At 45.4% G+C, this 26,900-nt stretch overlaps 7 protein-coding genes across 8 annotated transcripts in view; 4 read left to right on the top strand and 3 right to left on the bottom strand.

The window, feature by feature from the left end:
* LOC120225299 overlaps positions 1-6,387 on the top strand; it is a 28,373-nt gene extending 21,986 nt beyond the window's left edge. Inside the window, 1 exon segment of the mRNA XM_039223547.1 lies at positions 5,837-6,387. Coding sequence (XP_039079478.1) covers positions 5,837-6,154 — 318 coding nt within the window. The 3' untranslated portion in view covers positions 6,155-6,387.
* A 5,058-nt stretch (positions 6,388-11,445) lies between these two features.
* Positions 11,446-11,757, bottom strand: LOC120225312 (histone H4). The gene has a single exon (XM_039223561.1). The coding sequence runs from the start codon at positions 11,755-11,757 to the stop codon at positions 11,446-11,448; it is 312 nt and encodes a 103-aa protein (XP_039079492.1).
* A 4,263-nt stretch (positions 11,758-16,020) lies between these two features.
* Positions 16,021-16,485, bottom strand: LOC120225292 (histone H2B type 1-C/E/F/G/I). Its single transcript, XM_039223539.1, has one exon. The coding sequence runs from the start codon at positions 16,428-16,430 to the stop codon at positions 16,050-16,052; it is 381 nt and encodes a 126-aa protein (XP_039079470.1). The 5' UTR covers positions 16,431-16,485; the 3' UTR covers positions 16,021-16,049.
* Positions 16,486-16,757: 272 nt separating this feature from the next.
* Positions 16,758-17,170, top strand: LOC120225291 (histone H2A type 1-E). Its single transcript, XM_039223538.1, has one exon. It carries the CDS (start codon positions 16,759-16,761, stop codon positions 17,149-17,151), a length of 393 nt encoding a protein of 130 aa, XP_039079469.1. The 5' UTR covers position 16,758; the 3' UTR covers positions 17,152-17,170.
* Positions 17,171-17,186: 16 nt separating this feature from the next.
* On the top strand, positions 17,187-19,811 carry LOC120225289 (histone H3.1-like). Of its 2 annotated transcripts, XM_039223537.1 has the most exons (3): positions 17,190-17,253; positions 18,036-18,350; positions 18,393-19,811. In XM_039223537.1, the coding sequence occupies exons 2-3, from the start codon at positions 18,072-18,074 to the stop codon at positions 18,696-18,698; spliced, it is 585 nt and encodes a 194-aa protein (XP_039079468.1). In that variant the 5' UTR covers positions 17,190-17,253; positions 18,036-18,071; the 3' UTR covers positions 18,699-19,811. The 2 variants fall into 2 exon arrangements, with proteins under 2 accessions (XP_039079467.1, XP_039079468.1); XM_039223536.1 differs by having other exon boundaries at positions 17,187-17,253; positions 18,036-19,811.
* Positions 19,812-21,765: 1,954 nt separating this feature from the next.
* Positions 21,766-22,403, bottom strand: LOC120225306 (histone H2A type 1-E-like). Its single transcript, XM_039223554.1, has one exon. The coding sequence runs from the start codon at positions 22,401-22,403 to the stop codon at positions 22,017-22,019; it is 387 nt and encodes a 128-aa protein (XP_039079485.1). The 3' UTR covers positions 21,766-22,016.
* Positions 22,404-22,681: 278 nt separating this feature from the next.
* LOC120225307 (histone H2B type 1-C/E/F/G/I) lies at positions 22,682-24,673 on the top strand. The gene has a single exon (XM_039223555.1). The coding sequence runs from the start codon at positions 22,733-22,735 to the stop codon at positions 23,111-23,113; it is 381 nt and encodes a 126-aa protein (XP_039079486.1). The 5' UTR covers positions 22,682-22,732; the 3' UTR covers positions 23,114-24,673.
* The last annotated feature ends 2,227 nt before the right edge of the window (positions 24,674-26,900 follow it).

Raw genomic sequence — 26,900 nt, 5'->3', positions numbered from 1 at the left:
ACTAATCCAAGTGAAAAATTTAATTCCCTTACTGCCTGCAGCCACTGACAAGTGCTTGAAACCCCCAGAGTGACCTCCCTCTGGGAGCTCAGATGCCTAGATGATGACAATTTGCTGGGGGGCAAAAGAGAACCTCAGCCTAACATTATCCCAACCTCGAGGAACCTGTAAATCAACTTCCTTTATCTCAACTGCCCCAGGATCCATGCTGGTTATGCTCCTCCAAGGCTGTGGTCCCTGATATACATCTAAAGGGTCTTGTGACTGAGGCTTTATTAAATGATAATAAATGGTCTTTCCCTGGCAACACCAGCCCCCCAAGGTCCTGGAAACCTTGCTTCCAAAATTCCTTAGAGACTTTATCCCTGACCCCCTGCCAAGCTGAGGGTATGTATTGAGTTACCTGTCAGGACCCCAGTGCGGGTCTTCCTGCCCACGGGTCCTGTCCTGGTGCTTTAATAAAATCACCTTTTTGCACCAAAGATGTCTTCAAGAATTCTTTCTTGGCCATCGGCTCCAGACCACAAGAACCCCCCATCACCTCAAAACTTCATCACTATTATTATTTACATAATCGGAAAAAAATTAAAAACTTTTTTAAATGGAGAGAACAAAACTTTTAAAAATCTTGATAAAATAATTCAGATATTTGTAATTGCAATCAGATCCAGAAGAACTAATGAGAACTTCATAATTTATACTGTAGTCATTTTCATAGGACGTAAAATTCAATTTTAGTGGCAGAATATTTATGGAACCTTTTTAAAAGCAATTGAAGTATAGTTGACACGGAGGAAAGCAGGATTGAAACTTTCTTTCTGGCGGTGGTCTTCCCATTAATGTCTCTCTCTGCAGAATCCATTCAAGCACCAAATAGCGTCTTCCCATACTGATTTCTCATGTATCTCACCCATCAGTTTACTAAGTCCCTTAGAGTGGAGACTCGGCTTTATTCGTATTTGTGTCTTCCTAGGCACAAAGCACACAATGACAACCCCATAAAATATGTTCAATAAATTATGTTGATTTTATAATAATAAAAATCCTTACAACATAGGCACGTGGTATATAATAAAAGCAAAAATAGAGGAGGAAAGGCAAATAAGAACGAGATCCATGGAGGAACTTGAGTGAATCTAGTGGAGACAGTGCAAAGATGAGACAAGTCCAAGGAGTCAAGATCAGTTGGAAAGATATAAGTTGCCTTTTTCTATTCATGATATTACTTTACCTGGAAAAAGGCTGTGCTTGATGGCCTTCTGCCTCTCGCCACCTCCCCCAATCTACCAACAATCTCACATTTAAATAAATGCTACTGACGTCGATGATTACGCGTTGTTACCTGGTGGAATAATGAAACAGCTCCATGGCCGGCGCGCCAGCGGGTTGGAGGAGGAAGGCCAGGGTGCTGGCCAGAGTGCTGGCTGAGAAGCGAGCACCAAGGGCAGAGATTAGGGTTCCGCCAACCAGTACAAACTTCTGAGGCTCTCAGTGACTTCCCCTAAGGTTGCTTTTGTGTGGTTTTTATAATCTCTTGGCTTCCAGATTTTTATATCTGCTTACTGTTGAAGTTGTCTATATTGTGTTATGCCCAGATCGCGATCTCCCCAAAATCCCAAGACCACCAAGGAGTCCAAGACACGTTTGCAAAAGCAAAGGGCTTTCTTACGGGCTTAAGCTCGGGCTCACAGACTTCACCAGCGCTGTGGATCCGTGCTGAGAGCCCCGAACAAGGGCAGAGTAGGGTTTTTATGGGGTTTGTGACAGGGGAGTTACAGAAGTTGTGACACGGGAACAGTGATCCAATCATAATTATACAACATCATTGACAGCGGGTTTGACCATATACATTGTCTAGAGTATTCGTTACTTTTGGCGGGATCCAATTACGACGTTTAGAGTACCTTTAAATTCAACCAATCACAGAGCGAGCCTACGGTCTTACTCGGCGACTAACGGGTTAACTTTAACATTAGGTAACAGGGTCCTATCCATAGTTTCTATCTCCAGGCCTCTCCCTTAACAATGTGGAGGGTGGTCGCTGGCGTTTCCAGATTGGGTGCTGCAAGGGTGGTTACTCCTGCCTTGGGCAATGTGTAACTGCCTGATAGTTTCGGGGAAGCTGAAACTCGGGCCTTCTAGTTCAGAGGGGAAACTTAAAGCCTGTCATGGAGTCAGTTTGGTTTAGACGTTTAGACTTGTGGCCTTACAATTGAAAATACTAGTTTTCTTGGTGTAGTGGTAGTGTCTCAGGAGATGGAGTTTTGGTGAAGAGGGAGCAGCAATGAGCCCCTTGCTGTGATCATCCTTCACTTACATTTTTAGCCGTTAAGATACTGATTGGAAGTTAATTCAAAATGGGGGTGCCTGGGTGGCTCTGGCTCAGTCGGTTTAGTTTCTGACTACGGCTCAGGTCACGATCTCACAGTTTGTGAGTTCGAGCCCCACGTCAGGCTCTGGGCTGACAGCTTAGGCTTGGAACCTGCTTCTGATTCTGTGTCTCCCTCTCCTTCTGCCCCTCCCCCACTCACATTATCTCTCTCTCTCAATAATAAATATTTTAAAAATTAAAAAAATAAGTTATTTCGAGACAGAATACTTGGTGAAGATGTACATACATATATAAGAAATTAGAACAGAGGAAAAAAGTAACAGATGTTTATTTTATTTAGGATAATAAATATTAAAAATATTCTTTGGCCAAATAAATGTCCATCAAAGTCTATTGAAGGACAGCAGATTTCTCCAACCTAAAATGTATCTCTTTGGCATAAGGATGATTTTGAGCGAACTGCAATCAAAACTAGCAGATTCAGGAAAACCTTTTAACTTCCCTCTCACCTGCCTTAATCTACATTGGAAAGGGGGCCTGTGCCAAGGAAAGGTGCCACCGAGATACCTTTTGTGTTTTTTTAATGTTTATTTATTTGTGACAAAGAGACAGAGTGTGAGCAGGGGAGGGGCAGAGAGAGGGAGACACAGAAGCAGGCTCCAGACTCTGAGCTGTCAGCATAGAGCCCCATGCGGGGCTTGAACAGAGATCATGACCTGAGTTGAAGTCAGACGCTTAACCAACTGAGCCCCCAGGTGTCTCTGAAGATACCTTTTCTTTTCTTTTCTTTCTTTTTTCAGAGATATGTTTAGTCTGAGAAAGATATCTGCATGACAGGGAAACTTTCTTTTCTAAACTCCTTCTCTCTCCTTCCCCTGAATGGTCTTACTTCTCTTTAAGCCTCCAGGCCCTTCCCCCTTGGTTCAGTATGTTCTCTAAGCCTCATTACCCGGGTGCCCTAGGGGTCTTCTATTTTTAGGAGGCTCTCATACATATAAAGTTTGTTTTCATCCTGTTACTCTGTCTCGTATCAATTTAATTATTAGATGAGCCACAGAACTTAGAAGGGAAGAAAGGAAACATTTCACCCCTCTCCCACATACCATAAATACATATTTAAAAGAAATAAAGTCTGTTAATAACATAAGAAGTAGTAAAAATAAATACTAGTTATTTAACATTTTATATAAAATGTAGAATATTTTAAATTCATGTTTATTAAAGTGGAAACATTTTAAAGTATAAAGTTAATATAAACTATTTTAAATTTAGTGCTAAAAATAAACATTACTGTATTAAAAGGAAGCATGCTATGTGTATGTGGTATTTTACATAAATCATCTGCATTAATTCTTACACTAAGTTTATGAGGTAAATACTGTTATGATCCCAGTCCTACTCTGCACATGAACAAAGATTTAGAAAGCATAAGCTACTGACCAAAACCCAATCAGGAGAGAAGATACAATTTAAAACCAAGCTTTTCAAACTCGAGTTTCAGCTATTAACCACTTCCTGTAACACACACTTGAACAATGGGTGACATTAGTTACAGGAGTTTACGAAAATTATTGGTGTCAAAAATTTCAGAGTATGATCCTGTATTTGTTTTTAAAAAATAAAATCCCAGGTATGTGAAAAATATCGTTCTAAGTATTATGTGAAAACCAAATTTTTATTTTAGTCATTTAAAATCAAAAGGCTTAAAGAAAAAACAAACCACAAGCAGTAAGTTTGTAGATACAAGTACTTTATTTTTGTAGGGCTTTAAATGTACTCCAATGAATTTATAGTGAATGCAATTGTGATCACAATCTCAAAGGGATTTTTTTTTCTGAAACTACTACAATGATTCTAACGTTGCCCATGAAAGGAATCTTGTGAAACGAGATCAGAAACTTGAAAAGAAATCATGAGACCTATCGTGCCAAATCAGGCCCTCTAATACAGCTGCAATGTAAAATATTGATGTAATGCAAAAGAACAGTGTAGGGGAGGAAAAGTAACTTACTCTCTGCCCTGCTAGGTTCTGAAGAGCCTAAATAATGTCATTTTGAAATTAAGGCCTCCATTAAGAGCAACCTCAGGCTGCACGGAGCCCCAGTTCCTCAGATTGCTCAAGGTTAAAGCCATTCTCGGACCGCCTTCAGATCAGCTAATCAAAAAAAACATTCCTGTGGTCTGAGTCAAGGCTGGGAACTGTAGACAGTTATTCTGTACAAACTAGCCAATTTCTCACCGCTTCCCTGAACCCCACGTGGGCCCTCTGAACTCACCTCATAATTGGTCATTTTCAAAGGATTCTCAAAAGTCATGATTGGGTCCCACCAAATGTAATGAACACCTCACAGATACTGAATGGTCAAAGCTGTTACCATGGGTAGTGCTGTACAATTGTAATTGGAACTTACGTAATGATGTCATACGTACAACGTGTGCACTGTAACACCCCGTCCCTTACCCCATAAAAACCCTGCTCTCTATTGTTCGGGGCTTCACCTTGCTGCCATTACACCGGTAGGTGGGTGAGCCCCTGCCCGAGCTTGTAATAAAGACCCTTTTGTACTTGCATCGGTGTCGGCTCCTTGGTGGTCTCTGGGGACTCACGAATCGGGCACAACAGTTCTGTACCTCCCCCCCCCCACACACACACAGTACAGGCAGATTAACGAGAGAAAAACAGAGGTTTAATGACATCATATATACACAGGAGAGAGAGACTGAAAATCCTAGTAAAACTCCCTGGAAAAGCCCAACACCACCTTACATATCATTTTCCACTAAAGACCAGAGATGCCCGTTTTCTGGGAAGGGCGAGCCCAGGGAGCCAGTCATGGGCTCCCAGAAAAAGGATGGGAAACAAGGCAAGGGTGTTATGCAGAATTAAGTCCGACTTTCTTCACTGCAAGATTCTGTGCTCATGTGGTCTTCCTTGTCTTTCCGGCATAGAAAGGGAGACAGACTGAGATCTCCTTTATAAATGTAAAACGCCCCTTAAGAAAGAGTGACTTGTACTCTGCTTTTAGAGATTCTCCTGCGTCTGGCATTTCTTTAAATTTCTCAAAAGTAGCCCTTAGGCCAGAGAGGCCTATTTGGGGGCGGCATATTCTGTACCCTTCATAGGAACGTGGCATATTTGGGGAAGATGTGTCTTGAACTCGTCCACTCCTGTTTTGGGGTGACATCTTAGGGTTCCCTTCCCAGCTATCAATCACCCGCCTTCTGAAGGAGAGAGCGCAGTACTTGGTTACAAAAAATAAGCCCCTGTGAACACTCTCACGAGCAGATAGAATTTCAGATACAAACACCAACAGGCTCAGGAAAGGCTCCGTCCCCCACACGTCATTGGCTCTCAGTGCAGAGCGGGGCGGAGTCCGGGGTGTGGCCGCGGGGCTCGGTTCCCGCCCGCGCCTTCGGTTCTCAACCAGGTCCGACGGCTGCTTATAATTACTGCGATCGCGACAACAGGGCCATCGCTGCGACCTGCTCCCGTAGCGCACCGAGGCAGCCATGTCCGGCCGCGGCAAGGGCGGGAAGGGCCTGGGCAAGGGCGGCGCCAAGCGCCACCGCAAGGTGCTGCGCGACAACATCCAGGGCATCACGAAGCCCGCCATCCGGCGGCTGGCCCGGCGCGGCGGCGTCAAGCGCATCTCCGGCCTCATCTACGAGGAGACGCGCGGGGTGCTCAAGGTGTTCCTGGAGAACGTGATCCGGGACGCCGTCACCTACACGGAGCACGCCAAGCGCAAGACGGTCACGGCCATGGACGTGGTCTACGCGCTCAAGCGCCAGGGCCGCACCCTCTACGGCTTCGGGGGCTGAGCGCCCGCGACCCACGACGACCGCCACACGCACAAAAAGGCCCTTCTCAGGGCCCCCATCCCTTCAGCGAAGGGGCCGTGACGCGAGTTCCCTTTAGTTCCCCCTGTTGGGTCTTGGTTTCATGTCCTCCACTCCAACGTCTCGTTTCTGTGCTTCCCTGTCCTTCATGCTGTTCAGGAAGTTTCCTCAACGCATCCGAGCCAGCAAAGTTCTGCGGTTTTGCTGTGTTCATGCAGGTTGTTAAGCGTCAGTGAATTAAACGAGTAAACTTGACACACAGTTTAGCGTTTATTGGTTTCACCGTGGCATTTCGGGATTTTAACTACTAGGAGCCTCGGTCTGATCGCAGCTGCCAAGAAGCGGGTTCGAGGCTGTGGATCAGGACCATTTCTGGGCCCAGATGTGCGCGTGTCAGGATTCAGGGAAGCGAGACGGACACTCCGCGTCTCCACAAGGAGTTCGTGACGAGGTGCATTAAGTACTCACGAGACCTTCACGTTTTATCCCTGTTTAGTGGCCTTTCTGGTGACACATATCCTGCTCGAGAAGCAAGTGCGGCAGTTGTGAGAAGCCTTACTTCTTGCCCCCCTTCTGATGGGTCCAGCACGTGGTTGGTCTCTGGCTCCGATCCGGTTTCCACACAGTGTGGACTGTGGGAGCTGGATGAAGACTCAGGCCAGTTCCCCACAGAGGGGTGCTGGGGGCGGGGCGCAGCTGAAAGGCGTTTCAACGAAGTAATAAGGGAAACACGGTTGCAGCAGAGAAATGTTAGGATGAAAAAGCAGGGCAGACCCTAACCCAGAGGGGCTACTGAAGAGATCCTGGGTAGGGAGCGGAAAAGGAATCAAACAAACGGTTGGGACCGAAACCCAGACCGAAACTCAAAGTAGGTCTTAGTATTCCTCCAGACCAGATCTTAGCAAGGAGAGAAAGAAACCCAAAGTCAAAGGTAGAAAGTTTGGCCAGTGCAGATACACAGACTGAAGGAGTCATTGTCCGCAGGGATATAAAAAGAGTAAACAGTGATCTATCTATGTATGTGTGTGTGTGTGTGTGTGTTTTCTAAGGTTGAAATTAAAAAAGCATTTTCCCTTGCCTCACCAAGAATTAAGCTTTGTAAGGTCAAATACTAAATATGCATCTGGCCTGTCTCCCAACTCAGGATCCTCGATTCAGTGCCTTCTTTCTTAATGATTGTGATCTCTCATTTTCCTGGGAAGATGGGCCTAATTTCAGCTAACATATGACTCTAAATTGCAAAACCCAGGGCACCTGGGTGGCTTAGTCGGTTAAGCGTCCAACTTTCGCTTAGGTCATGATCTTGCGGTTCGTGGGTTTGAGCCCCGCGTCCGGCTCTGTGCTGACAGCTCAGAGCCTGGAGCCTGTTTCAGAGTCTGTGATTCCCTCTCTCTCTGACCCTCCCCTGCTCACGCTGTCTCTCTCTCTCTCTCCTAGAAATAAATAAAAACATTAAAAAAAATAAATTGCAAAACCCACAGTGTTTTGAATATTTCCTTCGCTATTCTTGTAGAAGATTATCTGTCGTGAGACTTTGTTTATATTTCCCCAACACCTTCTGAAGGTCTGTTATCTATTTGTGGCTTTCCCTTGATTTCTTTAATAATTTTGATAACAGTCTCTCAGTTCTTCAAAATAAACAAGAAAAAGAAAAATCCCTAAGTATTCTGTACATTATTTAAGTGTTATTTTTATAGCTAATATTCTAGTACTTGTCTTCAGAAATCTATGACTTATGGTCATAGCCTGATTTAATGAAACATTCAAAACTTCCTGATATTACCTTTCCTAAATCCAGGCCCCAAATTTTGAATAATGAAACCATGAATGCATTTATTCTACCTAAACTCCTTTTGTAGTTTCCCATGGGGCCACGAGGCCACACATAGTTTCTCATTTGATGAGAAAAGATGTACTTTGTAATTAGCAATATACAATTGTGAGAACTGTGTTGTTATATATATCGTGTAATAGGAAAAAAGAGGGCAAATCAAAAATAAATTATACATTCATAAGTTAACCAGATAAAATATTTTTAATCTAAATGTTTAACAATTTTACTTACGTTGGATAGAACATACTTATATTGATATAAAATAGCCACACAAAACTACCAACAGACAGTTCCTAGATAGCAATGCCATGGCAAAAAATAACAAATACTTTACAGGAAATATCAGAAGCCTCTAAGAGGCTTATCAATCTCCTCTGTATTCACAGTATCATACTTAGAGAATTCTATCCTATTCCATCCATAATGATAACACTGATTAATATAGTAAATTACCCAGACATTCTCTGGACATCAGCACATGGTTACTGTTTTTCCTTAGACTGTTTTCTAGCGGCCCATTCTACAAAATGCAGGTCAGAAATGGAGTTTTCCAGAAGAAGCATCAAAAGAACTTTAATAAATAAATGTACCCGATACCTGTCAGGCTCTGCCGTGGGACTGATTTAAGATTTTCTAAGCCATATTAGAAGCAGGTTACTTAGCCCAAGATCAGTAAACCAAGAATTAATCAGTTAGGACTGAATGAACTGATTTGGTTGTAGCTAAAATTCTTTCACTAAAGTCTTCTTATACTTGTAATTGCTATCTTTTTCAAATGATTTCTCACATTTTAGAAAAATATTCTATTAAAAGAAATCCTGGTAAATTGTCAGGAATACTTAAAACTATCGACTCTGTTGAAAATGGGTTATATATTGATTGGCTCTATCTACAAAACCACACAGAATAATGATTGGATTTTATACAAAGTGCTGTCTCCTAGGAATGCAGTAATTATAATGTGGTTAATATAGGTTAAAAACTAACTGATCCTTCTTAAAACAAGTAGGCCTTTATCCCCTTTCCAAACTATCATTAAAACAGACCAAGGAAGACAAAAGATAAAATTTTAAATACTTAATCATAAGATACCTACCGGTCTGATCACAGGTGATAAAAAGCCTTGATGTTGATTCTCTAAACATTTCAAAGTATATATTTCTCTATTATTTGAAGGTATTCAACACTGCTATAGAAACAAATGTGATGGATGAAACTTATGTCTTAGGTATAGATAAATAGTTAGAAAATTGAGCATGTATGTATTAAGCATATAGAGAAAGGACCAAGAGATACGTAATATTCATGAGGCACGTTTATACTTGAAACACCTGAACATTCAATATGCAGGAGATACATGAGGCACTAAATATTCACGATACACTAAATGTATTTGGAACAGGTATTACCTCAGTGCAGCCCCCCTCTGGTGATGTGCATTCTGGCCCCACATATCCTTTGCCTAAGACACACAAATCAGTCACCTGGCTATGAGGCAGTTGAATTGCCTAAGCAACAGCTGTGGCCAGTCATAACTGTCTCTCTTCAAAAGACTAGGTCCCTGTCATTGGTGCTGGGTTACCTTCCATTTGAGGAACTACTTGCCCAAACTTGGACTCTGGTCTTCAACAAGAAAGGCTGTATGTGGCAGAGAGAAAGGTAACTAAATATATAACCAATGACTCAGCTGCTGAGGTCCATCTCCTCACGCCCTCATCCCAAGCTGTAACGTACCACACGTCTTCCCCTTTGTCTCAGGCTATGTGCTCAAATGGATTGAAAGACCCAAGCGTTCTCGCTTTGTAATTTAGTCTGGGTCTTTCCGTGCCACAGGACAGCTTGTCGGAGTGTATTTTGAGGTCAGCAAGGCATAAACCCAAAACGAGTGCAAGTGAACAAGTACACATTGTAGGAATAATCAAGAGAATATCTCTGTTGGGTGGAAGATGGGCTAAATGGGGTATCAGCGTTAAGGAGGGCACTTGTTGGGCTGAGCACTGGTATCATGTGTAAGTAATGAATCACTAAATTCTACTCCATAAATAAATTAATTAATTAAATAGATAGAATATCCCCATCATTTGCAAAGTTGTTTGGGAAAAACCATACTGACACCAGAGTATTATGCACGGCTCCCTAAGAGACTATCTTAATCCAGTCAGTTAATATGGCTGGATCTCTGCTGGAAGGTGGTGGTTAAAAAAAGTTACTCACACCCCGAGATCACAAAATGAGATGCAATTCATGGTGAAGCATAAGTAACTGCTTCTCACAGCAGCGTGTGTCTGGCACTGTTACTTAAGCACTTCACCTTATCAACTCAATCCTCAAAATAATCCTTTGAGTGAGGTATCATCATCATCGTCGTCGTCATCATCATCATCATCACAACCATGTACATGAAGAAACTCAGGCCCAGGAAAGATTTAGAACTTAACTTGATCTCACAACCAAAAGATGCCTCTAATGACTGTGTTTAAACATTTCACCATCTACCGTCACTTTAGTAAGCAGAATTCTAGGACAGGACATTTACATCTTAACTCACTTAAGAATTTCTTTTTTTACATGCTTGAGATTAGTCTTTTTTATGTCCAAAGTATATGTGGGTCCACTTGCTGGTGCCAAATCTGACATTTTCCCAAGTTGAAAATACATGTGTCGTGTGGTTTACATTAATGACACAAACTCTGTGAAAATATCTACTAAACACACTTGAGCTCCATAGAGCAGAAACATTGTGCTTTTTTGCTCAAATCTTAATAACAATGTTACTGTAACTGCCAGCGAATTTTTATTAGCAACCACCAAGGACGCACTCACCGTTTGTCCAACATAAGCTAGCGCTGAATGTCAGTCATGATCCTCATCCTTAAAACATACACCTTTAACCTTAAGTTGTAAAAATTCTCTACTCTTCGTGGTAAATAAGTGACCATGAGCAGCAAGAGGACATTAGTTGTTCTTCCAGACTCACACTGACCTGAGATGACAGGTGACATTTGGAGGGGGCAGAGACCCCAACTACAAACAACTTAAACCTTAGGACAAAACTCTTCTGAATTTTCAGTCTGAAAACTTTTTCAACTCTCACCAAGCAGACTCTCCATCAGGACTTCTTGCACGGGGCCCATCAGAGGGTCTCCCCAGCGGGCCCAGTTAGGTCTCAAAAAGTTGTGTTCCCCGCAGCAAGCCCTAGAAACCCCTTCACACAACCTCCTTCCTCAAGCAAATCCCGCCAACAAGACCCCAAGGCAGACGGCGAGGGCCGCTGCGTAAGGTCTGCAGCAGGAGAGGGGGCGACCCACGCGCCACGCGGGGCAGCGAGCGCCAAAGTAGCGTCACAGCTCCTCTGGGATAGTGGGTGGAGCCCTGAAAAGGGCCTTTTGTTTGCAGACTGGGCGGGTGAGGGGAGCCGCTGAAGCCGGGAACTCCGAGCTCAGCCCCCGAAGCCGTAGAGGGTGCGGCCCTGGCGCTTGAGCGCGTAGACCACGTCCATGGCCGTGACCGTCTTGCGCTTGGCGTGCTCCGTGTAGGTGACGGCGTCCCGGATCACGTTCTCCAGGAACACCTTGAGCACCCCGCGCGTCTCCTCGTAGATGAGGCCGGAGATGCGCTTGACGCCGCCGCGCCGGGCCAGCCGCCGGATGGCGGGCTTCGTGATGCCCTGGATGTTGTCGCGCAGCACCTTGCGGTGGCGCTTGGCGCCGCCCTTGCCCAGGCCCTTCCCGCCTTTACCTCGGCCAGACATGACAACACGGAAGACTGCGGAACGCCCTGTCGTGTCCTCAGCGCTGCTTGCTTTTATACGTCCGCCGGCGGACCGAACTGAGAACCTAAGACGCAAAATGCCACCCAGTGGGGGAGGGAAGTCTAACAACAACAGCAAAAAGCCTTCGGTTTCCTAGTGCTGTTTTGTTTTGTACCTAGTACCTATTTGGCGGCCACGTTTTAAAGCTTTAAAAATTGCTTTTGAATGTTATGAAAAATGCAAAATAAACTAGCAAGCTCTTACCTCAGCACACAGAACACTTAAGGCTGTTGGCTAATCTGGTATTTTGGTGAACAGATAAATGCACATGTTTCTTTCAAAGACACACAGTGCCGTGTATAGGGGCTTTAGAATTTCTTTCCGCTTGTTATATTTTAGTCAACTTCCCCTCTCTAAAGAGAAAAAAAGTTGTTTTTAATATCTCTGTGGTAACCTTCTTTAAGAATTCTCTATCGTACACTTTAACCAATTCTCTAGCAATGTCTTAATATACTAGATGTTTAAAATAATTATTTTCCCCAATGATCAATGTGTCACATTGGACACAGTGCACCTGGAACAGTGGCGGGCAAGGACAGGCACCATGAGACAGGCCAGTGTGGCATGGTTATTAAAATCCAGCAAATTCAAGAAAAGCTTTTTACCTCCTCCACAACTGCCTACAAGGAAATTGCATCCACCCCCTGCTCCAGGACCAGAGCTTTCACAGTAGATAACTACAGTAGGAACTATGTGTAGAAGATGCGCGGGAACCTGGCAAGGCCTGCCTGACCAAAGTCTTCTCTATGCCCCACTGAATGGCCCAGCAAACGTTTGTTTACCAAACTCTTCAGGTGAAGTGCATTCCTTCCCTTTGAAGTCCCAGACCCTCGCCCCTCCTCCTTGATCAAAATGACATATGTGCCTCATTTCGCTGGCCTTTGAAATTCCATGTCTGTGTGGATTCCCTCTACATACACTGTTATATTTGATTTTCTACTGTTAATCTGTCTCATGTCAATTTTATTCTAGCCTAGCTAGAAGGACCTAGAAACGGGCAGAGTATTCTTGTTCCCCGATAGAACAATTACTAAAACTTCTATTCTGTTCTATATTTTAATCAGTTTCCTTTGCCAAAGGAAATCTATATTTTCAGTTGAAACTTTGGAAAAGTTACATGACTGAAGGTGAAAAAAAGTGATTATGTTTGTGGAAATCATAAGCACTTGCTATGATACATTTTAAACAAGTTCTCTAGTGCTTAACATGTGCTTTCTTCTTTTTTTATATATTTTAAAGGAGATCTATACATAATTTATTTCCTGAGGATAACTTAGAGTTGAAATGCTTTGTCAGAGAGGATGCAGATTTTGTGGTATTTGATTCACATTACTACACTTTCCACAAAAGTCTTATCACATTCACCTGTGCCAGCAATAACTGTTGTACATGTGAGTTCACCATCACTGACACAATACCAAAGCGGCATATTTTGAGGTGGTATATTCTGCTCTCCTTCAATATACTGTATCTTGTTTTGGGCTTAAAGGAAAAGTGAACCCCCTCTGGAATTTTCCACATCAATGCATTGCACTTATTAACTGGGGCAGAAAAATCACCGTCTTTAAAAGAATGAGTCCTTCATCTTTGTTCATTGTAGGAACCTGAAAATTTCCCCTTATTCCCTTCATGGTTCATTGGCTGGTCCTCTAATTAAAACGACATAAAGCAGATTAACAGAAAAACAAACTTGATTTCATAAGTACAGAAGCCCTGTAAAAAAATAAGAGACTCAAAGGCAGTCAGGCAACTTGAGGCTTAGCCGCCCTCCCAGGCTGAGGACGAAAGCGGGGGGGGGGGGGGGGGGGGGGGGGGGCTGGGGCCACAAAGCAGGGGGGGCGGACCTCCTGACCAGTAAGAGTCGCAGTTTGGTTAATCAGTTGTTTGCCTGGCCTATAGCTGCACCTTTCACATAAAAAAGTTTTGTCCGGTAAAGCTGTCCCTCTGTTATCCACCGCTTATGGAAATTCTTTAGGGCAGTTGAGGGAGGGCCAAAAGTTGTTCTTGGCCTGTGGGGTTGTTGTCTGACTTTAGTTCATGTGCCAAATAGTCCACATGCCAAAGGGGCATTTTGAGACTTGTTCGGAACCACGTCACTGCCATATTGCTGGGCTTAAAACTGGGCCTGGCTTATAGTAGGAGAGCAATAAATATTTGCTGAATGAAATGTAGGGGAATAAAGAATTCTCTATCCCCTTTGGATCTCTGGCTAAGAATTAAACCAACAGGAGTCAGATCAACAGGAAAAAGGGTCCAAATGTGATTGAATGTGTACATGCTACGCGGGAAGGAAGTCTCAACAAAGTGACTCCCATGGGGAATTTCATACGTTTTAGACAAAAGATGAATTTGTGAGGAACTGACAAGACAAAGGGCATTGGGCCTCGAGTAGCCAATTGAAGAAATAATGTTTTTTTCAAAAGGCCTTTTGGCCCCCAATTGCCTGTCTCTGGTGACAAGAAGGCCTCCCTCTGGGTGCAGGAGGGGCACCTTTCCCTGGAGAGACTCATCTGCTTCCAGGGAAGAAGGGCGGAACAGGGGTGGGGGAGGGGGGCCAAGTGACCTTCTTGCTTCTGCAGTTTCTCAGCTCTCAAACTTAGGATATGTAGTGTACGCCGAGGTGCTGTATTTGGGGGCCGCGAGCCTGGACCCCGATCGAAATGAACATGGCGAGTGTCGCTCCCAAGCCCACTTTCTGAGCCCCCTTTCTTGAGCATTGACGTTGCTCCAGCTGAAAGCTACACTTTGCAGCCAGTGTGCCTCCACCTCCCGGAAGTCAGGCGGCCTGAAGCAAGGCGTGACCCTGCCTGCTTCCTTTCCCCCCCAGCTTCCTCCCTCCTCTTCTTGACTGCTGCCCCCTTAGTCCAGACCTCACCCCTGTGTGGTATTTCCAACTTTTTGATCCGGCTCTCGCTCCCTTTCAATCTGTTCTCAAAGGGGACAGCAGGATAATGATTCAGAATCTTACGTCTTGCAAGATTTTAAAATTCTGTAAAGCCTGCCTTCCCCCAGCAGATAAACATTATATTTCTTGTCAAGGTGTACACAGCACGTCTGTATCATAAGGTTTTCTACCCCACCTTCTACTTCCCTTTCCACATTTATGTCCAGCCATCCCAGCCTCCAGCCACTCTAAAGTAGCTTTAGAAGCCTCTAAAGGAGTGCTGGGTGCTCAGACCACCCTGTCTGGGGCACGCTTCCCTCCCCGCCACAGGCTCTTACCCACCAAGCAGGCTCCACTTAGCTCACTTCCCAGGTTATTCTCACGGTCCATATTTTCTTCGGTTTCCCCTGGAGATGCTGGGACTTTCTCACTGCAGGAACACATTTTAGCACCTGTTACACTGGAGACCAATTTGCTGAATAAATGTAGGAGTGAAGAACGGTGGGCTACATAGAAATGAAAAGACACACTGAGTTCGTTGCTGGGAATATTAAAGGGAACTGAAGAGGCAGAGAAGGAAAAGAAACCTTTGCAAGTCTTCACTTAACCTGATGGGAAAGGACTCAGATTTAGTTTTCAAACCATATTTATCACACTTCTACTGAAAACTCTAATGCTTATACATTTACAGGGGGGTGGGGGAGAGGGAGGAAGAGGAGTGCAGGAGATAGTGGCCATGGTATAGACTCCTGAGAGGTGAGAAAATAGAACACAATCTGAACTATGCTGCCTGGTGACACTAAGTAATCAAGTTTTCAGTCAGCACTGCTGATCTGACAGTATGCCTTCCAACTACAGTTTTAAAAGATGGAGGGGGCTGGGCTGTAGGCCCACCGGAGTCTGGGGGCAAGTAGATACTCCAGCTTTATCAACGGAGACCTACAGTCCCCAGGTCCTGCCCTAACCCTCACTCCGGTGGAAACTACCCCACGTCTACTCACAGATAAAATGAAGGAGCCAGAAAACTATGTTCTACACAGTTCACCCCAGGAAATTCTAAATAGTTCTGCAGCCCAATTTCAAGAGTGGAAGTGATCACTGCATTGATGTATATTAGTACATTTCATACTAAAAAGAAACTGCAAATCCAATGCCAAAACACTAGGCAAATCCTGCTACCAAGAACGCTGGTTTGTCCTAAGTAATTTACTTCTAAAATATACAATGCCCACGTATACGTTAAAAAGTCTAACAGCGAACAAGCTCTTTCTTAGAAGGAGTGGATGGCTCTAAAAAGAGCCTTTGTGGTGTGGGTCTGCAGGATCCGGTCTTTCGGGGGAAGACGAGTTTACTTGGAGCTGGTGTACTTGGTGACGGCCTTGGTGCCCTCGGACACGGCGTGCTTGGCCAGCTCGCCGGGCAGCAGCAGGCGCACGGCCGTCTGGATCTCCCGGGACGTGATGGTCGAGCGCTTGTTGTAATGCGCCAGGCGCGACGCCTCGCCCGCGATGCGCTCGAAGATGTCGTTGACGAACGAGTTCATGATGCCCATGGCCTTGGACGAGATGCCCGTGTCGGGGTGCACCTGCTTCAGCACCTTGTACACGTACACCGAGTAGCTCTCCTTGCGGCTGCGCTTGCGCTTCTTGCCGTCCTTCTTCTGCGCCTTGGTCACCGCCTTCTTGGAGCCCTTCTTCGGGGCGGGGGCGGACTTGGCGGGCTCGGGCATGGTCGGGAGGACACCGGACGCGCTGGAGACAGACAGCGGAAGACAAATAGTAGCCGCAAAGCGCGGCTTGCCCTTTTTATATAGAAGCCCTTATGCAAATAAGGTGTAAGTTACAGCCCTAGGTCTCATTGGTGACTATTCAAATGACATCAATAATCAGCTCTGCCCAATCACGACGCAAGGATCGCAAAGCTGCATTCTCATTGGATAAACTAAAGCCACAACCCTAACCAATGCCAAGTCTCTTTTTTCGCGCCCAATAAGGGTTATAAAAAGTGCTGGTCTCGTACCCGTTTTACTAGTTACGCTTAGAGAACCCAGTTTCGTGATGTCCGGACGCGGGAAGCAGGGCGGCAAGGCGCGCGCCAAGGCCAAGACGCGCTCGTCGCGGGCCGGGCTGCAGTTCCCGGTGGGCCGCGTGCACCGCCTGCTGCGCAAGGGCAACTACGCCGAGCGGGTCGGGGCCGGCGCGCCCGTGTACCTGGCGGCCGTGCTCGAGTACCTGACGGCCGAGATCCTGGAGCTGGCGGGCAACGCGGCGCGCGACAACAAGAAGACGCGCATCATCCCGCGCCACCTGCAGCTGGCCATCCGCAACGACGAGGAGCTCAACAAGCTGCTGGGCCGCGTCACCATCGCGCAGGGCGGCGTCCTGCCCAACATCCAGGCCGTGCTGCTGCCCAAGAAGACCGAGAGCCACCACAAGGCCAAGGGCAAGTGAGATCCTGGAGTAGTTTGCCACAACGGCACTCCCATGTAAACCAAAGGCTCTTTTAAGAGCCACCTACAATTTCTTCAGGAGATCTGGACACTGAATGCTTTTGTATGTCTGGTAACCATTATGAAACTCATTTCTATCAGCCCCATAACTTGACTTAAACAAAAGCAGTATCACAAAGTCTTTTTGTAATGATGAAATTTTAAAAGCTATCTGATTTAAGACCCTGCAAGCAACCTACCCTGTGGTTTTGCCAGTTGGTGGGACCTCTGGATGTACTTGCAGAAGGGTGGCTTCGTTTTATTCCTACCATAGGTACCTTGGTGGAAGGTAAATTCCTTAAGGCAGGAATAGGAGTAATTGTTCAATTACCCGCCATTCTTCAAGCCCATGGCAAAGCCAGTCCTTTCCCAAATTTGTAAAATAAGACGGGTTTCTGTTGCAATCTTGAATTTCCAAGTTAGTAAAGTGCTGCACTGGAGTTTTATGTTATCTGAACATGACTAGTTGGTGTAAGGATGTTTCCCTATGAAGTTTCTAGTCTGGATTGTTTACATGCAATTAGAATTTCCTTGCTGAAAAAGAAAAATCTCGAAGTATAAAAAGTATAAACAATTGAGGAAAGCAGGTATAGAATTGAGCTGTCCAGTATGGTAGCCAGTGGCTAGTCTGAATTAAGTGCCATACTTGTCAAAAACACACTGGATTCCGCAGCGTTTGGGAAAAGAATGTAAAATATCAATTGTTGATTATATGTTAAAATGAGCATTTTGGAAATATTAGGTTAAACAAAATAGGATTTAAAATAATTCCTCCTGTTTATTTTGTTCTAATATGGATCTAGTGTGGAAAACATTATTTCTTATGTAGCTTGTATTTATTTTTAGGGAAAATCACTAGTATAAAGCGGACAGAAAAAATATATGAGGTCGTGGACAAGAATACCAGAGCATTTGGAGCTCAATAGAAGTTTCGAGTCTGTAACCAATCCTGGTACCGGTTGTGTAGGCTGGTCCCCTTTTGTCCAATCAGCTTCTGACTCTCACTATAAATATGACAGAACGGGCTTCTCCTTACGGTCATTGAACTCTCCGGCCATGGCTCGCACGAAGCAGACGGCGCGCAAGTCGACGGGCGGCAAGGCCCCGCGCAAGCAGCTGGCCACCAAGGCGGCCCGCAAGAGCGCGCCGGCCACGGGCGGCGTCAAGAAGCCGCACCGCTACCGGCCCGGCACGGTGGCCCTNGTCAAGAAGCCGCACCGCTACCGGCCCGGCACGGTGGCCCTGCGCGAGATCCGCCGCTACCAGAAGTCCACCGAGCTGCTCATCCGCAAGCTGCCGTTCCAGCGGCTGGTGCGCGAGATCGCGCAGGACTTCAAGACCGACCTGCGCTTCCAGAGCTCGGCCGTCATGGCGCTGCAGGAGGCGTGCGAGGCCTACCTCGTGGGGCTCTTCGAGGACACCAACCTGTGCGCCATCCACGCCAAGCGCGTCACCATCATGCCCAAGGACATCCAGCTGGCGCGCCGCATCCGCGGCGAGCGGGCCTGAACCGCAAGGTCTGTCACTCCTTCCCAAAGGCTCTTTTCAGAGCCACCACATGCACGTTGAAAAGGACTGTTTCCCTGTATCTGTTGGGGGGCTACGTCTATAGAACCGCCCCATTTCTGGGCGTTTTACAATGTTTTAGGAAGTTGGTAAAAGCACTCAAGTGCACCTGACTTAGCTATTCTGCTTGTTCCGGTTTATAGTTTTCGCCATGTCTAGCCGCTCTGCTATGGGGGACATTGCCCTTTATCTCACGGTAATCCGCTTCGGGTCAGCACATAGGAAGACCGCCTGCACGTTCGTTTTCTCTCCTCTGTCCCTTCTCAACTTAGAAGCCCGTGGAAAGAAATTTCTAAGTAACTTTGCTTTGTACTCTGGAGCTTGGATACCAACATAACAACTGCTAACTTAGTCACCCACCACGATCCTGTTCATTGCCTTCCTGAGAGTGGGTTCATGAATAAGTAGGACCTGTGTTCTCCACATCCACATTTTAGGATGATGCTAGTATACTATTCAAGGTGCCCTAGTTCCTTTTTCAAGCAAGGTGTTCTCTCCTTAGTCTCCCTTCCTATGGAAGGGAAGGTATATTTATTTGGAGGAAAGCAGTGCCCTCCTACCATCACAGTTTACCCTCTTGTACACACACGTGCATGCACACACGAGGCTGTTGATCCAATCTAAGGCCAGTTTCTAAATAGATTGGTAATCTCAAGTGTGAGAGTTTTCCTTCCTCCTGGGCTGGGAAATCGCTATTAAGGGCCCTGTCCACTCTGACCCATACTCTTGCTGGCTGGGTAGAGCCCCCTCCCAGAGAGAAGGCAGTAAGTACGATTCTCCAAATTAGTCTTTCAGTTCTGAGTATATGAAGATTTATCCGGGTGCAGGAGTAGTTCTAGTTGTGTGGACATTTTTAGATCTGTGGATGTGGTTACTCCCTGCCTCTGAATCCACTCCATGTGCTAACTGTGATAATCTTGTGATAATCTACCTCAGCTCTTTCTGGGCTTTCAAGGTGAGCTTTCATCACCCCATAAGAGGAATTGAAGTTTGCCATAGGGATGGCATGCAAATGTTGCAGGATTCTCGCACAGAGAGTCATGACACCGAGGCTTTTCTTTCCAGGAAGCAACTTTATTCGTGCCGGCACCCAAAAGAACTGAGTGGCCCACATCACATGGCATAGTTTTTTTTAAAATACATTTTCTATTTCTTTGTCTCCCATATATGGTAACACACATAAACATGCAGTCTGATTAAATTGTCTCAGTTTACAAGGCCATGGGGAATGTAGGCACCTGGGCGCATATCTAGGTGACCTTAAAGTCTTCCCTCCTCTTTTTCTCTCTCTTTAGGGTGGAGTCCCTACCACACAAAAATGCATGCTCAGTAACCCCAGATTATTTTGGCTGATGCTAAGATGTCAATGGTGATGCCATCCTTTAAGGCTCACCGGAGGAACAGGGATGGAATTATCAGTCTGGGGTGTGCATTTTCAGTTTCCTGCTGATCTGCGAGAATTTCTGAATGTACATGAATATGCACACCTGAACTCAAGAGGTAAGTCTGGGATGGACATAAAGGTTTGGGAGTCATTATTTATATAGTCATTAAATGCTATATAAAAAGCATTTAAAACAAAGCAAGTGGATTACAGATTCCTTTAGGCCCCTTTCCGTTTCTTGCAACCTGTACTTTATCGACAGTATCGAACTTGGTGTCATTGCCGAACATATCACAAGCCATGGATCTGCCGATGCTCATTCTCCACAGAGATCCCCATCCTATCCCCTATTTTCCAATTTCCTCTAACCTGCAGATGAGCTGTTCCTTCTCACAGATCTTCTCCTCCACGCCCTCCTAATATCCTGTGCTTATTTCTCTTGCCGTCTTCTGTTTTAGTTGTTTACTTTTCTGTTTCTTCCCATTAGACTGAGTTTCTTTTGGACAGGCAGTGTCTTAGTATTGTGTCCTGAATGCATAATACCTGAATATGAAACGAAAATTCATGGAAAGTATAAGTACATTAAAATTTAATAAGTGAGGCCACAGAAGAAAGTTTTTTGCCTCCGTTTCTTGAGAAGTAGCATAAACATTCCAGTCTTTTCCAAGGCCTAGTATACAAGGATCTTGCTTCGCCCATGTAGAAATAGGGAAAACAGACCTGTATCTTTGAACTCACTATTCTCAAAATGGCCTTTGGCTTTTTAGAAGTCTTTCTATTTTTTCAAACTGTAGGTTTCCATCGTGAAAACTGGGAATCAAGTTGGTAGCATTCGGTGTCACCCTTGTTACGACTGAGAGTGTACCGCTAGATTGGACATCCGTGCATTGGCAGTGTGGTAATATATGTACCCATATGCTTGACATAGACATGGATACAAATAAAATACTATGAACTACATTTGAATACTCTTAGTAAGCAGATCATTAAAACCAATTTTTCTTTAAAGGCAAATTTTTTAAAATACAAACTTACCGTTTGCTAACACCCTGTTGGGTTTCTGTGTACCATTTATGGAAACCACTCCTGCACCCCCCCCAAGTTAATTTGATTTGATAGTAAAATTGTCACCTAAGCCACCTACAACAAATTTCCAGGTATTGACATAGGTAATCTTTTTGAATCAATGTAATATTCTTGTATATTCAATACAAATGACTGCAAAATTTGTCTCTTTACTTCAGAAATGTCAACTTGGCAACAAAATACACTGTAGGAAAGGGAAAAATTTCATCCTTCATTGCACCCTTCGACCCTACCTGGTTTAAGGGATAAATTGACATGGGACAGAATTAACAGGAAATGCATTTTATTACATGAGGAGGCCCACCGAAATTTCCTACCCGGAAGGGCTGAGGAAGCTTTTATACTTTTTAGACAAAAACTTGAGGGCTTGACAGGTTAAGGAAGACATGTTTGAGACCCTTGACCAAGTAAACAGAAGTTGAGCTAATTAGACTCGTAGAAATGACAGCTCTCCAGCCGTCAGAGTCCCTATCTCTAGTGATAAATTTCAGCTTTCAGGGAAACAGGAGGGGATGAGTGTCTTTGCACTGGAAGTTTTGGGAGTAACTCATTCAAAATATATCCATGTGGGAAGGTAAGGGCAGACTGCCCTTGGCCGCTACAGTACCAACCCTGAAATGTGGACAGGAGTTGAGGGTTAACCAAGGTTAGAGCCTAACTGGGAACTGTGCTCCTAATCATCCTGAACGAAAGACTAACGCGAGAGTGAAGCAAGTCGTGTCACCTTTTTATGACCATAGAAGTGGCTCTGAAAAGAGCCTTTTGTTCGTTAGTGGTTTCCAAATTCCTCCTCACTTGGCCTTGTGGTGGCTCTCGGTCTTCTTGGGCAGCAGCACGGCCTGGATGTTGGGCAGGACGCCGCCCTGCGCGATGGTGACGCGGCCCAGCAGCTTGTTGAGCTCCTCGTCGTTGCGGATGGCCAGCTGCAGGTGGCGCGGGATGATGCGCGTCTTCTTGTTGTCGCGCGCCGCGTTGCCCGCCAGCTCCAGGATCTCGGCCGTCAGGTACTCGAGCACGGCCGCCAGGTACACGGGCGCGCCGGCCCCGACCCGCTCGGCGTAGTTGCCCTTGCGCAGCAGGCGGTGCACGCGGCCCACCGGGAACTGCAGCCCGGCCCGCGACGAGCGCGTCTTGGCCTTGGCGCGCGCCTTGCCGCCCTGCTTCCCGCGTCCGGACATCACGATCCGAAGTGCCAAACGGTAGCCAGTAAAAGGAACACAAAGACCAGCACTTTTTATAACCCTTATTGAGCGCGAAAAAGAACACTTTGCATTGGTTAGGGTTGTGGCTTTAGTTTATCCAGTAAGACAGTAGCTTTGTGAGTCTCGCTATGTGATTGAGCAGAACTAACTACTGACGTCATGTTGAATAGTCACCAATGAGACCTAGGACTGCAACTTACACCTTATTTGCATAAGGGCTTCTATATAAAAAGGGCAAGTCGCGCTTTGCGGCTACTATTTGTCTTCCGCTGTCTGTCTCCAGCGCGTCCGGTGTCCTCCCGACCATGCCCGAGCCCGCCAAGTCCGCCCCCGCCCCGAAGAAGGGCTCCAAGAAGGCGGTGACCAAGGCGCAGAAGAAGGACGGCAAGAAGCGCAAGCGCAGCCGCAAGGAGAGCTACTCGGTGTACGTGTACAAGGTGCTGAAGCAGGTGCACCCCGACACGGGCATCTCGTCCAAGGCCATGGGCATCATGAACTCGTTCGTCAACGACATCTTCGAGCGCATCGCGGGCGAGGCGTCGCGCCTGGCGCATTACAACAAGCGCTCGACCATCACGTCCCGGGAGATCCAGACGGCCGTGCGCCTGCTGCTGCCCGGCGAGCTGGCCAAGCACGCCGTGTCCGAGGGCACCAAGGCCGTCACCAAGTACACCAGCTCCAAGTGAGTGTGCCGGGAGGCCCGTTCCAACCCAAAGGCTCTTTTCAGAGCCACTTAAGCTTTACCAAGAAAGAGATGATGCACTTTGCTTACCATTAGAGAAGCGGGTGATCCGTGTAGGTGACGGGGTCCCAGATCACGGTCTCCCAGGAACACCTTGAGCACCCTGGGGGTCTCCTCTCGTAGATGACGCCGCAGATGTGATTGACGCCGCCGCGCGCCGGGCAGCTGCCGGGTGGCGGGCTTGGTGACACCCTTGATGTTCCCTGTGCAGCACTGTGGTGGTGCTTAGCATCACCCTTCCCAGTGCCTCCCCGCCTTTGACGCGTCTAAATCTGATGTTGACTGTATAGACGGAAACCCTAGGGCCAAAAGTCAAAAGCCAGAGCAATGAAGGGGGAAATGAGGTGGGATGAAGCCAGCCTTTTGCTTGAACTCTTAGGACCAAATTGAAAACCAGAGGAACACGGGCGGGAAAGCTTCACAATTCTTCTGCCCTCTTGTTCCAGAGGAGGAGGAGGAGGAAGGGAGGTGCTGAAGCGTCTCTGAGGCCGTCTTGGGTGGAGGTGAGGCAGGATTTGTGGCGCCCTTGCAGGGGAGAAGAGTTGCTGAGTCCTCAACTGAATGTTCTAAGCAAGAAAAAGGGGTTAGTGAGTGAATGTGGGTCTCCCCGTGCTACTCACCACACGGTATAGGCAGGCACAAGGGACAGTAAAGGTCTTGGACTCCCTGGGTAGGAACAAGCCCCTGCCTCTGGCTCCAGCCTCCAGCCCTTGCGCCGCGCTGAGTGCTGGTCTGCTGAGCGAACACACCGCTTGCAGGTGCGCTGTGTGCGATAAGGCAGGTACGGTGCTTAGTGCGTGTTAACTTCTCAGAGCAGCTCTATGAAATAAGCACGGACGTCTCTCTCTCAAATAAGGCAAAACAAGTCACCCAAGCCCACAAAGCAGCAGGAGCAACAACAACAAAACAAGAAGAAAAAAAAAAAGCGTGAATGGAATTTAAGCTGCCAAATTCGAGTCTGCGCTTTGGGTAGGATCTGCTGCTTGTTTTAGGTCAGAATCTCCGCTTTGGTGAGATTGGAAAGTGCAAATGAAGGCCTTTGCTGTTAGCGTCCTTCTTCAGTAACTTCTCACTTCTTTAAATTTATTAGACATTAACTGTGTCCCTAGCACCGTGCTGGGTTCTCGGCCCAATGAGGCCACCTCTTGGCTCTGTGTCCTGCAGCAAACTACAGAAGGTATGGGTCCGCATGCCTTCCCTCTAAAATAGGAACAACTTGAAGATTACAGGAGAAGTTTGTCTTCTCGCCCTTGTATCTTTGCCTGTGTTAGTCACGTGGAATAATAAATGTGAAGATGGGTTATTACAGTAGGAAATCATTTTGCTACGGGAAGGCCAGTATATCAATTGTACTCTGCACAAATTTCTACTTATGATCCCCTGCTACTCTGTTGCATGAAGGTAATAACAAAACTGCAGTAATTTTTATTTACTACTCTTTCCAGGTTCAGAAAGAAATGTCTAATAGGCCAACTCAAAGTGACCAATGAAAGTCATCTGTGTCTACCTTGCCTTCCAGTAATCTTGTGACTTAGCCAACAAGCAAGATGCTAAAGTGGATTTTAAAATGCTTTCTTGCTGCCACCAAAACCCAACTGTATTTTCCAATTCTTCCACCCAGTTAACTAACATTTTATTTAACATTTAGTATTCACTATAAGCCGGTCATTGTGTGTTGGGTTAGAAATGGAAATTCCTGAATAAGACTCCATGATCTTAATTCTCAGTCACCGCTGGGGGCACTGAAAATTGGTAAAACTTTCATGGAGGAAAATTTGGCAATCTCTTTCAAAACAATGAATATATTTTTACATGCAGAAGCCGCACCGCTGGGATTGTATTATTCTTGAAAATGAGCAAAATGACATATGTACAGGGGTTTTCAGCAGCCCAGTTTATAGTTCAAAAGATTAGAAGCAATCTGAGTGACCGAAAACAAAGCGAAAAGTTAGTGCATTATTCTCTCCAATGGTAAAAAAACAAACAAGAATGCTGTTTTTCATAATAGCAGTAGCTAATACGTATTGCTTACCATGTGCCAGACAATGTCCTAAAGATTCTTACATATATTCAGTCCTTCAGTCTTTATAATAACCTTATGAGTTAAATTACTACTATGTTTGTTTTATAGGTTATAAAGTGGGGATTCAGAGAGGTTGAGTAAATTGCCTGAGGTTGAACAGTCACTAAGTAATGAAAAAATACTTTTTAAAAAATCTAGCTTCAGAATCCACATTTGTAACCACTGTGGACGATTAGGCTTCTCCAGGTATCGATATGTGATGGTCTCCAAGATCTACTGGCTAGTGCAGAAAGTAAGGTACAAGATCGAGTTCAGTAGAATGCTGTATATATATGTTTGCATGAGTGTAAAATACCTCTAGAAGGATACTAGATACACTTCCAGCAATAAAGGGAGGATCTTTTCCATTGTAACCCTTTTATGCTCTTTGAATTTTAAATCAGGTATGCACTGCCCATAAATGAATAAGTGAACAAGTAAATAAATAAATCTAAGAATCCCCCTGCTCAAATACAGATAAAACACACATAATAAATGCCATGGCAGAGATGTGTATGGAAAACCCAAGGAGCACAAGATAGGTGATATTACCGCCAGGGGCGAGGGTCGTACAAAACAACGTTCTAAGCAGATGCAGTAGGAAAGTGGGTATCACATTCAAGGACTCAGTAACAGTTGGTGGGGCTAAAGTCCACAACGGGAGGCAGAAGAGAGCAGCCCATGGGCCTGAGCCATTAGTCTGATGGAATGTTACACCAAGGGCTTCGTTCTGTACTCCGCGTGGGCCTTTTATCCTGAAAGGACTTCAGGATAAAACAATTAATATGAGTTGTGAAGAGTGTATCAAGTCAGATTCTGAAATACACAAAATCCTAGATGCCAATATAACAGTGGATGGTTATTTAAGTGAAGCAGGCTCCCAAAGTATTTATTAAATTAGTCCACCATTCATAGGATTTCTTTGTTCCATGAGCATGAAGGAGAAAAAGAAAGTATCACTGGTCGATTTTGGAACTAGTAGAGGAAACTCACAAGGATTTATTACCAGTTTAAAGGAAAGATTTCATGTACAACATTGTTGCCTCTGTAGTCTAGGATCAAAGAAGCCAATGGATCGCACTGCACACAGCAGAGAGAAGTGCCGGAGGGCTGTGCAGCGCCCTCTAGTGTTCCGGGGTCCTCAGAGATCCCCTTACAAATCAAATGACACTCCTATGTTTTTATCAACTGCAAACTACTGGGCAGCAGCTTTGAACACTGGCACAGACCCCCATACAGGACGGCAATATGGTACGTACACAGGGCCGCACTGGGCAGGCTTGGCTTGATATTTTACATGAAGAAATAGAAAAGAAATTGAAAAGGATGCTATTTCATACAAGAGAATTGGATCTTGTCTTCCACCATCCAGGAAATCCTTCTTTCTAACCCATTTATTGGCCATTGTCAGCAAGAAGGGTATGCTTTGGTTTCTATTTTTAGGTGTGTAGTATACAAACAGTCCCATCTTCCTTCATGCAAGCTTTTTTTCCAAATTGGTTTCCTTTAACCTCACCATTTTCCTATAAGAACTTATGGTTCCGTCTGTCTCAGCACATGTTAATAAGATAGGAGCTGTAACAAGGGTCGAATAATCCACAGAGCTTAAGACCACATGTGTAATAGGAAAATCATTAAGCATCAGGCATTAAGGGAATAAGAAAATATA

This window comes from Hyaena hyaena, unplaced genomic scaffold (genome assembly GCF_003009895.1).
Source record: "Hyaena hyaena isolate Hyena2069 unplaced genomic scaffold, ASM300989v1 scaffold_1367, whole genome shotgun sequence".
Classification (NCBI taxonomy): Eukaryota; Metazoa; Chordata; class Mammalia; order Carnivora; family Hyaenidae; genus Hyaena; species Hyaena hyaena.
The sequence above is the reverse complement of the archived record's forward strand: the minus strand, read 5'-3'. Positions and strand labels throughout refer to the sequence as shown.

Bases quoted from the DNA above. Each gene is read 5' to 3' on its own strand.
- LOC120225292 (XM_039223539.1), bottom strand. From the start codon at position 16,430: ATGCCCGAGCCCGCCAAGTCCGCCCCCGCCCCGAAGAAGGGCTCCAAG.
- LOC120225307 (XM_039223555.1), top strand. From the start codon at position 22,733: ATGCCCGAGCCCGCCAAGTCCGCCCCCGCCCCGAAGAAGGGCTCCAAG.
- LOC120225306 (XM_039223554.1), bottom strand. From the start codon at position 22,403: ATGTCCGGACGCGGGAAGCAGGGCGGCAAGGCGCGCGCCAAGGCCAAG.
- LOC120225312 (XM_039223561.1), bottom strand. From the start codon at position 11,757: ATGTCTGGCCGAGGTAAAGGCGGGAAGGGCCTGGGCAAGGGCGGCGCC.
- LOC120225291 (XM_039223538.1), top strand. From the start codon at position 16,759: ATGTCCGGACGCGGGAAGCAGGGCGGCAAGGCGCGCGCCAAGGCCAAG.